The sequence below is a fragment of the Cololabis saira genome, chromosome 16 (genome assembly GCF_033807715.1).
Source record: "Cololabis saira isolate AMF1-May2022 chromosome 16, fColSai1.1, whole genome shotgun sequence".
Lineage (NCBI taxonomy): Eukaryota > Metazoa > Chordata > Actinopteri > Beloniformes > Belonidae > Cololabis > Cololabis saira.
Genome location: NC_084602.1, coordinates 43,740,796 through 43,753,957, shown reverse-complemented (window position 1 = coordinate 43,753,957; position 13,162 = coordinate 43,740,796). Strand labels below are relative to the sequence as shown.

The 13,162-nt window shown below is 47.2% G+C and overlaps 1 protein-coding gene across 2 annotated transcripts in view; it reads left to right on the top strand.

The window, feature by feature from the left end:
* dicer1 (dicer 1, ribonuclease type III) overlaps positions 1–13,162 on the top strand; it is a 55,397-nt gene that overhangs the window by 20,111 nt on the left and 22,124 nt on the right. For both annotated transcript variants that reach the window (XM_061744189.1, XM_061744188.1), the window contains 8 exons: positions 1,607–1,857; positions 5,471–5,603; positions 7,613–7,855; positions 8,559–8,713; positions 8,796–8,928; positions 9,005–9,080; positions 9,192–9,331; positions 10,137–10,316. In XM_061744189.1, coding sequence (XP_061600173.1) covers positions 1,607–1,857; positions 5,471–5,603; positions 7,613–7,855; positions 8,559–8,713; positions 8,796–8,928; positions 9,005–9,080; positions 9,192–9,331; positions 10,137–10,316 — 1,311 coding nt within the window. The remainder of the gene's footprint in view (positions 1–1,606; positions 1,858–5,470; positions 5,604–7,612; positions 7,856–8,558; positions 8,714–8,795; positions 8,929–9,004; positions 9,081–9,191; positions 9,332–10,136; positions 10,317–13,162) is intronic.

Sequence of the window (13,162 nt, the reverse complement as noted above, 5' to 3'; positions counted from 1 at the left end):
ATCAGAAATGACTCCACCCACGACTCTCTATGTCAAACCATTCAAAAGTTATAGCAGGAAATAGGGACAACCAATCAGAAGAAGGGGCGGGGCTAATTTTCACTAATTATGATCAAGGACTCAATACCGAGTCCGATGACACCACCCACGACTCTCTATGTCATACCATTCAAAAGTTATGGCAGAGAAAAGTATTCTAGGGGGCACTGTTGACCCGTTAGGCCACGCCCATTAATGCAAACCATGAAATATCAAATTTATTGCCAGGCCTGCTTGCATGCAAAATTTGATGACTTTTGGAGAACTATCAAATATGACCCAATCAAAAGGGAGGGAAAGGAGGAGACCTGAGCTTAGTGCAGGGCCCTCCCGGGGTTGGTAGAGGATGGCAATGCCCAGGACTGTCACTTAGGTAAGAGCACGGGGTGGTAAAACTGGGAAAAAACCGGGATAAAAATATATAAAAAAAAAAAAATATGACCCAATCAGATGAAGGGTGGGCGCGCTTTTTGGCGTCTAGTGTCGCCACGGTAACACTTTTGAAAGAGAAAAGTAATGCGTGTAGTCGCAGGGTGGAGACGCACATTTTGATGTATAACACATCTGAGTGCACGTTACGGTTCGGGCCGTATTAATTGCCGAAGGAATGGCATAAATTGCGCCAAAATTACACAATTAATTTAAAATGGCCGACTTCCTGTTGTTCCATGATACAGGTGTGTACTGATTTTCGTGCATGTACGTCAAACCGTATCGTGGGGCTTGAGGCACAAGGTTTTCTAGGGGGCGCTGTTGAGCCATTTTGCCACGCCCATTAATGCAAACCATTAAATATCACATTTTTCGCCAGGCCTGGCTTGCGTGCAAAATTTGGTGACTTTTTGGGCAAGTTTAGGGGGGCAAAAAGGCCCTCCTTTCGTCAGAAAAATAATAATAATAATAAAAACGCGAAGAATTCCTACAGATACAATAGGGCCTTCGCACTGAAGGTGCTCGGGCCCTAATAACAAAAAATAACAAAAAATGACATGTAGCTATGAGAACACATGCCAGCAGATGCTTCCTAGAAAGAAGGAAAAAGACAATATAATAAAATAATTCTGAACACAATAAGGAAACACATCTAATCTACATGTAGACGGATAACAATGACTTCAGTCAAATATTGTAGAAGGAACTTATTCAAAATAACAGGTCACAAACACGTCAGATGCAAGGAGGATTATTCACACACCCTGATTTCAAAGAATCAAAGTCCACAGGTAGTTTCCTAAACTGTTTTATTAAGCTACAAATATTATCAATCATTCAAATAAATAAACGTTTCACTGAATAAATTAAAAGAAATGATAAAATCCCTCATGTGTCCGTCCTGCGGTAGCCGGCTCTTCTTCTCTGAATCTCCGTTGCCGTGATTACCACCAGTACCACGGCACTCCAGTGATGATATTAAAGTTTTCAGGCAATTTGACCGAACTTGTTTTCTAGGTGGAGGTTAAAAGTTATAACCTCCACCTGCCAGCCAATCAGAATCCAGTATTCACACAGACCGTGGTACAAATATATATTATTATATATACCAATAATCACCGCCTGGTGTCTGCAGGTGCTGCGTCTGCTGGACATCCTGCACCAGTACAAGCCGTTTGAGCGGCAGCAGTTCGAGAGCGTGGAGTGGTACAACAACCGGAACCAGGACAACTACGTGTCCTGGTCCGACTCGGAGGACGAGGATGAGGACGAGGATCTGGACCGGGACCGGGACCGGCCCGACGCCAGCTTCCCCTCGCCCTTCACCAACATCCTGTGTGGCATCGTGTTCGTGGAGCGCCGCTACACGGCCGTGGTCCTGAACCGGTAGGTTTGGGTCGAGGGGAACCGGTTTTCCTAGGGGATGATTCAGGTTTTCCTGTCATGGAACAGGAACTGCAGGAACGTGTTGGTAAACATGCAGAAGTATGAGAACATGATGCTGTAGGTGTTCCCCAGGGCCCGTACAGGGGGTAAAGCCTGGATTAAGGTTCTGCATTACACCAACGCAGAGCCTACACCGTTGCTGTGACGCCGTTCAAATCAAATCAAATCAAACTTTATTTATATAGCACTTTTCCTACAAATAATGAAACACAAAGTGCTTAACAGGAAAAAAAAAAACAAGAAAAAACAAATAAACATAAAACTTATTAATGCCCCCCCCCCAACCCCCCCCCCCCCCCCTCCCCGCAGACAAAAGCACACTACAATTCACCTAAATTCCTAAATTACACACACAGACACGCACGCAGACACATGGTGCAGACATGGCTAGGCACAGAGGATCCAGGTGACGAAACGGTAACAGGGAGCTGTCCACGCCAGGAGGTCTCATAGCCCGCAGCTACAAGGGGGGGGGCCACAGAGACCATCCCGGCCCGGACGGATAGAGGAGTCCACACCACAGCGGTGAAGCCGTGGTGCAGAGCTCCACCACCATCCAGGCCAGAACGACCCCCAGGACGACCCCCTGCAGGCCAGAGTCACTCCCAGCATGGAGGCTCCCTATGAGGAAATACTGGAGATAAACGCTACAAGAAAACAGGATAAAATACACTAAAGGAGTTTATAAAAAACATAAAACATACAAACATAAAATCCTAAAAGTATGTCTAGAAAGTAAGACATTAAAAACTAAAATAATAAAACAGTAAAATGTATAAAATAGACCATAAATAACAACTAAAATATTTAGATAAAACATTGAGATTAAACAAAAATAAAATACGATAAGAAAGGATAAACTAAATATAAAACAGAGCAGTAAGATTCAATAAAAATAAGGGTGAGCATAAGAAATGTAAAAGAGTTAAATGAGTCAGTTAAAAGCCTGATTAAAGAGATGGGTCTTGAGCCTCTTTTTAAAAACATCAACAGTCTCTGCGGCCCTGAGGTTCTCCGGGAGGCTGTTCCACAATCGGGGACCATAAAAACTGAATGCCGCCTCCCCGTGTGTCCTGGTTCTAACTTTTGGTATGGTTAAAAGGCCAGCACCGGAGGACCTCAGGGTCCGTGAGGGTCGATAGGGTAAAAGTAGTGCAGACAAATAAGAAGGCCCAAGACCATTAAGACACTTAAAAACTAGTAAAAGAACCTTAAAATCGATCCTGAAGCGCACGGGGAGCCAATGCAGCGATTTTAAAACAGGTGTAATGTGCTCCCGCCCTCTGGTCCTCGTCAGCACGCGTGCGGCTGAATTCTGTAATAATTGTAGGTTGTACATGTTCTTTTTGGGAAGACCAGAGAGCAGGGCGTTACAATAATCTAAACGACATGAGATAAAAGCATGCATTAGCACCTCCGTACTGGCCTGAGAGAGAAACGGGCGGACTCTGGCTATGTTCTTAAGATGGTAAAAACCTATCTTTGTTATGTTTTTAATATGTGGAATAAAAGTGAGCTCAGAGTCAAAAATCACGCCCAGATTTTTAACTGATTTTGAGGGTTTAAAATCCTGTAAATTTGGTAAAAGTTTCTCTCTCTGGCCTTCGGGACCGATGAGTAAAATCTCTGTTTTGCCCTGGTTGAGCTGTAGGAAGTTTGCTGCCATCCATGACTTGATGTCTAAAATACAGTTAAAAAGGGCATCAATTGGCCCAGTGTCATCAGGAGACACGGCGATGTACAGTTGCGTATCGTCAGCGTAACTATGGAAGCTGATGCCGTGTCTCCTGATGACGTCCCCAAGGGGCAGCATGTACAGATTAAAAAGAGTTGGACCTAAAATTGACCCTTGGGGAACCCCACACCTTATCTTATAGGTTCCTGAGGAACATGTATCCATACTTACGAAGAAACTTCGATCAGTGAGGTAGGACGTGAACCATTTAAGAACAGTACTAGAGAGGCCGACCAGGTGCTTCAGTCTGTTTAATAAAATGTGATGGTCTACTGTATCGAAGGCGGCGGTTAGATCCAGCAGAACCAAGACTGTGAGTTTTTGGTTATCTAAATTGCACCTGATGTCATTTAAAATTTTTAAAAGTGCTGTCTCTGTACTGTGGTTCATCCTAAAACCGGACTGATGAGCCTCTAAAATGTGTGTTGAGTTTAAAAATTCATTCACTTGATTAAAAACAAGTTTTTCTAAAATTTTACTTAAAAACGGTAGGTTGGATACAGGCCGGTAGTTATTTAAAACATTGGGGTCCAACCCACTCTTCTTCAGAAGGGGCTTCACCACCGCCGTTTTAAAGGCGGCGGGGAAGGCACCCGTCTGAAGAGAACAGTTGACCAAATACAAAAGCTGTTCCTCAAAGAACCCATAGAGTGTTTTAAAAAACGGTGTGGGAATGGGGTCTAAAAGGCAGGTTGTGGGCTTTACCTTGGAGAAAACTCTACAAAGTGTCCCCGCATCAACCAAGGCAAAACTCTCCAGTGTTTCCTCAGGTAAAAGCATTGATCCAGGTGTGTTAAGAGTTAAAATCTGTTGAGATAAAAGACTGGATCTAATGTCGTCAATTTTACCCCTGAAGTGGTCTGCAAAATCCTCACAGAGGGCATCTGTTGCTGTCTTATGGGATCTGTTCAGGTTTCCATTTGTTAGAAGATCTATTGTGGAGAAAAGGAATTTGGAATTGTTTTTGTTATTTAGAATTAGGTTTTTGAAATGGGCGGTTCTTGCTTTTTTAATACTGTTATTGTAGTACTTAAGGTGTTGGCAAAAAATGTCATAATGAACTGTTAATTTTGATTTCCTCCATCTTCTTTCGGCACTCCTGCAGTTTCTTTTTAGTTTCTTTATTTCCTCAGTTCTCCATGGGGGTGTAGGTTTTATGCTAATTCTTTTAGTTAAAATCGGAGCCACTGAGTCCAGCGCCGTTGCCGTGACGCCGTTGCCGTGACGCCGTTGCCGTGACGCCGTTGCCGTGACGCCGTTGCCGTGACGCCGTCGCCGTGACGCCGTCATGAGCCCTCTAGACTTCTCCGTCACTCCATTTCGCCGCGGTGCAAAACCCCCCATTGCTCTAGGGGGTGCGATCTTTTCCTGAATGTGGTCACAGTGAATCAAAGAGATAAGGACAACTATTATGCAAAAAAACAAAAACAAAAAAAAAATCACACACACACGAAGAAAAGAGCGCTGAAAGTTCACGACTGCTTCACGAACCCGAACCGGAAATGTGTTGCTACCAAGCGAACCAATCACAGCCTCTCGGCCTGCGTTTGGTCTGCGACGTCTCGACGTGTAGTTACAATTTTAGGAGGTGCAGGTCAGGCACGGCGTGGCCTGCGCCGTGGGTAGCTCATTGCGGCGAAACTTGCAGCGCACGCTCGGCGTGGATTTAACGCAGAACCAGAATCAAGCCTTAACTGTGTGTGTGTGTGTGTGTGTGTGTGTGTGTGTGTGTGTGTGTGTGTGTGTGTGTGTGTGTGTGTGTGTGTGTGTGTGTGTGTGTGTGTGTGTGTGTGTGTGTGTGTGTGTGTGTGTGTCCAGCCTGATCAAGGAGGCGGGGAAGCAGGACCCGGACCTCGCCTACATCAGCAGCAACTTCATCACGGGCCACAGTATCGGAAAGAACCAGCCGCGCAACAAACAGATGGAGGTGGAGTTCAGGAAACAGGAGGAGGTGATGACTACACACACACCTGTATATACACACACTCAAACAGATGGAGGTGGAGTTCAGGAAACAGGAGGAGGTAACACACATATACACACGCAGGTGGAGGTGATGCACACATGTACACACATATGCCTTGCCTCTTCTGGCCTTGCCTCTTCTTGCGTCCTCTGGCCTTGCGTCCCCTGGCCTTGCGTCCTTTGGCTTTGCCTCTTCTTGCGTCCTTTGGCCTTGCCTCTTCCTGCGTCCTTTGGCCTTGCCTCTTCTAGCCTTGCGTCCTTTGGCCTTGCCTCCTCTGGCCTTGCGTCCTTTGGCCTTGCCTCTTCTGGCCTTGCGTCCTTTGGCCTTGCGTCCTTTGGCCTTGCCTCCTCTGGCCTTGCGTCCTTTGGCCTTGCCTCTTCTGGCCTTGCGTCCTTTGGCCTTGCCTCTTCTGGCCTTGCGTCCTTTGGCCTTGCGTCCTTTGGCCTTGCCTCCTCTGGCCTTGCGTCCTTTGGCCTTGCCTCTTCTGGCCTTGCGTCCTTTGGCCTTGCCTCTTCTGGCCTTGCGTCCTTTGGCCTTGCGTCCTTTGGCCTTGCCTCTTCTGGCCTTGCGTCCTTTGGCCTGGCCTCTTCTTGCGTCCTTTGGCCTTGCGTCTTCCTGCTTCCCCTGGCCTTGCGTCCTCTGGCCTTGCCTCCTTTGGCCTTGCGTCCTTTGGCCTTGCCTCTTCCTGCGTCCTCTGGCCTTGCGTCCTCTGGCCTTGCCTCCTCTGGCCTTGCGTCCTCTGGCCTTGCGTCCTCTGGCCTTGCCTCCTTTGGCCTTGCGTCCTTTGGCCTTGCCTCTTCTTGCGTCCTTTGGCCTTGCGTCCTCTGGCCTTGCGTCCTTTGGCCTTGCCTCTTCTTGCCTCCTTTGGCCTTACCTCTTCTTGCGTCCTCTGGCCTTGCGTCCTTTGGCCTTGCCTCCTTTGGCCTTGCCTCCTTTGGCCTTGCCTCTTCTTGCCTTGCCTCTTCTTGCGTCCTCTGGCCTTGCCTCCTCTGGCCTTGCGTCCTTTGGCCTTGCCTCTTCTTGCGTCCTCTGGTCTTGCGTCCTTTGGCCTTGCCTCTTCTTGCGTCCTTTGGCCTTGCCTCTTCTGGCCTTGCGTCCTTTGGCCTTGCCTCTTCTTGCCTCCTTTGGCCTTGCCTCTTCTTGCGTCCTTTGGCCTTGCCTCTTCTGGCCTTGCGTCCTTTAGCCTTACCACTTCTTGCGTCCTCTGGCCTCGCGTCTTTTGGCCTTGCCTCTTCTTGCCTTGACTCTTCTTGCGTCCTCTGGCCTTGCGTCCTTTGACCTTGCCTGTTCTTACGTCCTCTGGCCTTGCGTCCTTTGGCCTTGCCTCTTCTGGCCTTGCGTCCTTTGGCCTTGCCTCTTCTTGCCTTGCCTCTTCTTGCGTCCTTTGGCCTTGCCTCCTTTGGCCTTGCGTCCTTTGGCCTTGCGTCTTTTGGCCTTGCCTCTTCTGGCCTTGCGTCTTTTGGCCTTGCGTCCTTTGGCTTTGCCTCTTCTTGCGTCCTCTGGCCTTGCGTCCTTTGGCCTTGCCTCTTCTTGCGTCCTCTGGCCTTGCGTCCTCTGGCCTTGCGTCCTTTGGCCTTGCCTCTTCTCTCGTCCTCTGGCCTTGCGTCCTTTGGCCTTGCCTCCTCTGGCCTTGCCTCCTATGGCCTTGCGTCCTCTGGCCTTGCCTCCTATGGCCTTGCGTCCTCTTGATCCCACCTGTGTCTGGTTCTCCTGGGGGGTTATTGATCCACCTGTGTCTGGTTTATTGATCCACCTGTGTCTGGTTCTCCTGGGTGGTTATTGATCCACCTGTGTCTGGTTTATCAATCCACCTGTGTCTGGTTTATCAATCCACCTGTGTCTGGTTTATTGATCCACCTGTGTCTGGTTCTCCTGGGGGGTTATTGAACCACCTGTGTCTGGTTTATCGATCCACCTGTGTCTGGTTTATCGATCCACCTGTGTCTGGTTTATTGATCCACCTGTGCCGCCCCCCCCCCCCTCCCCTCCCCCAGGTCCTCAGGAAGTTCCGGGCCCACGAGACCAACCTGCTGATCGCCACCAGCATTGTGGAGGAGGGCGTGGACATCCCCAAGTGTAACCTGGTGGTTCGGTTCGACCTGCCCAGCGAGTACCGGTCCTACGTTCAGTCCAAGGGCCGGGCCCGGGCCCCCGTGTCCAACTACATCATGCTGGCCGACTCCGACTGCACGCAGAGCTTCGAGGAGGACCTGAGCATCTACAAGGCCATCGAGAAGGTAACGGACCTGGAGGCCTATTTCCTACCATACTACTACCATACATGCCGATGACACACAACTCTTTAGTTCAGTGTCATCACGTGACTACGTCCCCTACTCTCATTGAGTAACTGTAATTGTTACAGATTACTTTTGTAATCCTGTATTTGACCCGGTCTTTGTACGTTTTGACCGTATAGAAACTCTTGTTGTAAGAATGAGATGTGTACGGAAGAGTATCAGGGCCATGAAGGAGAAAAATAAATATATTTGAGAGGAGGAAGATTTTTTTTTTTCATTATGCACTTTGAGAAAAAAGTACAATTTCGAGAAAAAAGTCAAAATTTCGTGAATAAAGTTGAAATGTTGTGAAAAAGAGCGAAATTTCGACTTTATTCTTGAAATTGTAATTCAACATTAATCTCAACATTTTGACTTTTTCCTCAAAGTGCACTATAAAAAAAAATCTTCCCCTCTCAAATATTTTTTCTCCTGCATGGCCCTGATTCTCTTCTGTAGATGTGAACCTGCTGTACTCTAGTGCCCTTACTTTTTAACAACTTGTGCTTTTTATTATTTTACCTCTTATCATTTTATTTAATTTTATTTGTTATTGACTGTTTAATTGTGTCTTGCTGCTTTTGATGTTGATGTAAAGCACTTTGAATGACCTTGTGTTGAATTGTGCCGTACTAATAAACTTGCTTTTCCTTCTGGGCAGATTCTGAGGAACAAGTGCTCCAAGTCGGTGGAGGTGGCCGAGTTCGACTCCGAGCTGGTTCTGGACGACGACGACATCCTGCCGCCGTATGTCCTGCGGTCGGAGGACGGAGGCCCGCGGGTCACCGTCAACACGGCCATCGGACACATCAACAGGTAACGGGCCACCCTGCTGCCGCCACCGGTACCGCCGAGCACGGAGACCGGTACTGGAATCTGGTTCTGGTTCTGGTTCCAGGTACTGCGCCCGGCTGCCCAGCGACCCGTTCACTCACCTGGCTCCCAAATGCAAGACAGCGGAGGTTTCTGAGGGCCGGTTCCAGTCCACGCTGTACCTGCCCATCAACTCCCCCCTCAGGGCTCCGGTCAAGGTCAGTGTCGCCGCCGCCGGCCCCAACGCCGCTGCCGCCGCGGGTCTCGGGTGTCTCACCTGTGTCTCCGTTGCAGGGTCCGGTCATGAGCTGTGCCAGGCTGGCGGAGAAGGCGGTGGCGCTGCTCTGCTGCGAGAAGCTGCACCGGATAGGTAGGACTCTCCCCGGGGGGGGCAGGAAGGGGGCCGTGACGGGTCCCCAGGTGACGGGTCCCCGGGTGACCCGACGGTTCCCCAGGTGACCTGAGCTCTGCTGCTCCACAGGTGAGCTGGACGATCACCTGATGCCGGTGGGGAAGGAGACGGTGAAGTACGAGGAGGAGCTGGACCTGCACGACGAGGAGGAGACCAGTGTCCCGGGACGACCCGGGTCCACCAAGAGGAGGCAGTGCTACCCTAAAGCCGTACGTGGGGGGGCGGGGGGGGGGGCACTGGGAGACCTTAGACCAGGGGTCGGCAACCCAAAATGTTTCAGATCCATATTGGACCAAAAACACAAAAAACAAATGTGTCTGGAGACGCAAAAATGAAAAGTCTTGTATCAGCCTTAGAATGAAGGCAACACATGCTGCATGTTTCTTTATTAGTTATTACTGGGTACTTGGCTGCAAATGTAGCTGCTAATGTCTTTCCACATGACTCTTTTTGTTATTGGACAACTTCTCACTACAGAGCAAACATTCAGGCAATGAATGCAAATGATTCGCTCCAAGAAACGTTGAATCCTCTTTTCTCCTCAGTTATTTTTCTCTTTTTCCCTTTGGAAACAATTCCTTTGGCTGGTTTGTTTCCAACAGCCTCCTGTCTGGCGCCCCCTGCTGGTGGAAATGTGTGTCAAAGGCTCTGACGGAAATATTCGTTAACAGAAATTTTGAAATTTAATATTCTACAGTTTTTGCAGCATTGGAAAATGTTAAGAATGTCCTCCTACAGAAACCATATTAAAACAAAAACATTTTTGAAAATTTTTGAAAAAGCTCCAGGAGCCACTAGGGCGGCCCTGAACCCCTGGTTTAGACCTTAGAACTGGACCTGGAGCCCAGCAGGACCTGGAGGAAGTGGAGCTCCAGTCCAGGCTGGAGGGGCTGCTGTCTCCTCTCCGGTGGGGGGGCATGAGTTTAACAACTGTTCTCTTTAGTAGAAGTAATGTTATCGGTGGAGAGGTTGGTGAAGTCCTCCCTGCTGAGACTGAAGGATTCCTCTGTGCAGATACCGGAGTGTCTGCGGGACAGCTACGCCGTTCCGGAGCAGAGCTACTTCCTGTACGTGATCGGGATGGTCCTCACCACGCCGCTGCCCGATGAGCTCAACTTCCGCCGCAGGAAACTGTACCCGCCGGAGGACACGAGCCGCACCTTCGGCATCCTGACGGCCAAGCCCATACCTCGAGTAAGTACTAGTACTGCTGCTACTACAATTACTACTACAAACCCATACCTCGAGTAAGTTCCTCCAATATTAATATTTAAGCAATACATCCCGCCAGGCCGTGGTATACGCTTATTATATCACAGCTGAGCGGCGTCTCCGGCCCGACGCCAAGTGATGTATTGCTTTTATAAAACGGTTACCAATAATGTAAATATGAAAGAGGAATTCACAATCTATGTAATGTAGTTTCTAATTAATCATAAATACATATTATCCAGTAAAATATCCCCACCGTGTAAAACAATAGTCCATCTCTCCAGATGTAGCTCCGCATGTCGGAGACAGGAACTCCTCCATCCATCCATCCATCGTTAGCTCCTCCCCGCTAACGTTAGCTCCTCCCCGGAGATCAACGTTTACCCTCAACATGCCTCATTAATAGTTAATTGTTTCGTGTTTTCAACTATTTTGACAATTAAAAATGCCTTTAAGCTTTGGCACATGTTGAGTTTAATAGTCAAACATTTGTCGCCCCACGTTATCATTTGATGTTGGTTAAGACTTCACAAATGCCTTTGTTGTGCAACAGCGGTTGCGCTGTTCAGTTATCAAGAACTATTAATCATTTTATTCAACAATTATTCATAATTAATAAGGTAGATTATGTATCAAATTGAATTATCAAAATGACTTGATTTGCAGGGGCACCACCTGGGCCGTAACCAGGAAAAATGATAACTTTTAACAGCAGAAATCAGTCTCAGAGATTAGGGATTATTCCACCAGAACAGTAAGGGCTGTTATTACCGGTGAATAATGTTGAAGGCCATTACAGTTTGGCTCTAGCTCTGTCAAACAGCCATGTGACCAGAATTAGTATAAAACATCACAAACAACTTCTCATTAAAATCAATCAGCATTTATTCACATCCAGGTGTCAAGCAGATGGAAAAGCGACACCATTGAATAAATCCTGATGGGGCACTACGTTAAAACATAAAACAGGGGTGATAGCGCTCCGGCGTCACGCCGGATTTCCGGCATACCGAGGTGTTTGCGAGAAAAAAAAAAAAATCAGGTTTGTCGTTTATTTTTCTTATTATAGGCTATGAATTTTTCATATACCGTAATACCGGTGAGTATGTACACAACGTTGGGAACGCCGCGCAGCGCCGCGGAACGTAGCGCCGCTGGACACTGTTTGTGAGGGGACTGTTCAGCCAGTGAGCAGAGCCGGCAGGGAAAAGTCAGCAGTGCCGCGTGTCCGCGTGTAACCTAAATCTACCATGGCCTCGGCGTTAGAGCTCGGCCAAATGAGGCTTTATAAATATATGGGCTTTATAAATTTATTAAATATATGAGCGCGGAGTCGGCGAGGAGCCGGGCGCACAGTGAGTCGCGCTGTGAAGCCTGATTTATGGTCCCGCGTTAAATCGACGCAGAGCTTTCGCCGTAGGGTACGCCGTAGGTCGCGTAACCCACGGCGTATGGGTTGCGTTGGTGTAACGCGGAACCATAAATCAGCCTTAAACCACACCTGCAGCCTCGTCAGCTCATCAGGAGGTTAAAACAGCTGCGATTTTTTGATTGCTGGTTCGTTTTGTTAACTCTGAGAGCTTTATTGGTTTGTTTGTTAGTTTGCTGGTGTTTTTTTTCTCTCTGGGATTATTGAGTTATTTATGAAGAAGTTCTGAGTTCCCTGTGAGCAGTAGGCTACTCGAGTTGAGGGGGGATGAGGGGTGATGTGATGGCACCCCCCCCCCCTGAAATAAAAACGGTAAAAATCACCCCCCCTGAAATAAAAACGGTCCAAATCATCCTCCCTGAAATAAAAACGGTCCAAATCACCCCCCACTGAAATAAAAACGGTCAAAATCATCCCCCCTGAAAAACTGCCATCCCCCCTTTCCATCCCTTATGTCACTTCATCAATGAATGTGGTTTTACTGCTATTTCAACATTTAGAGTCATCACCAGAAAAATAACTTATTTGACAATTTTCACCTGTTTCAAGTACATTTTCACTTGAAATAAGTAGAAAAATCTGCCAGTGGGACAAGATTTATCTTCTTATTACAAGCATAAAAAATCTTGTTCCACTGGCAGATTTTTGTACTTATTTCAAGTGAAAATCTACTTGAAACAGACTGATTTATTGCTTGTGTAGTTGAAAAATACATGAGAACAGGACCTTGAAAAAAAATAATCGCATATTAAATCGCAATCGTAATATTGAGGAAAAAAATCGCAATTAGATTATTTTCAAAAATCGTTCAGCCCTACATTAGAATCATAAGTGCTGCCACCTCATTGTAAACGGCATCATTTTGTGAGGCCATGCAAACCTGTATTTATACTAGTGTGGACATTAATGTTTTTCTACAATATTTCCTCTTCATGACAGTAAAATAGGCCATTCTAAGCCAATTTACTGCTTCACATGCGGTTGTGTTTGTGTGTGTTTGGCAGCGTGGAGGCATATCTACAAAAATATGGAAAATCTACAAAAGTAATATTCAATTTAATTAACTATTTATCAAAATGTTGTCCCAGGGAATCACACCCCTGGCCTATGTTGTTCAATTGTCTCATTCGGTTTGCTATGGGCTGCATGTGGTGAGCTTGAACAACAGGATCATGGGTCAATTTACACCAGACTTACACTTTAAGAGGACAAAAAATGACAATTGTGTTGATCGGGGCATATATCTTGGCTTAGGGGCTCGCTTACCTCCCAGGGAAAAAAAGTTCAGGCTCAGGATTTTTTTTTACTATCACCCCTGATAAAACCATCAACTATCAAGAAAAACAATAAAAATGAAATATATGAGCGAAAATGAAAATGAAACTGCATGAATGGAAAA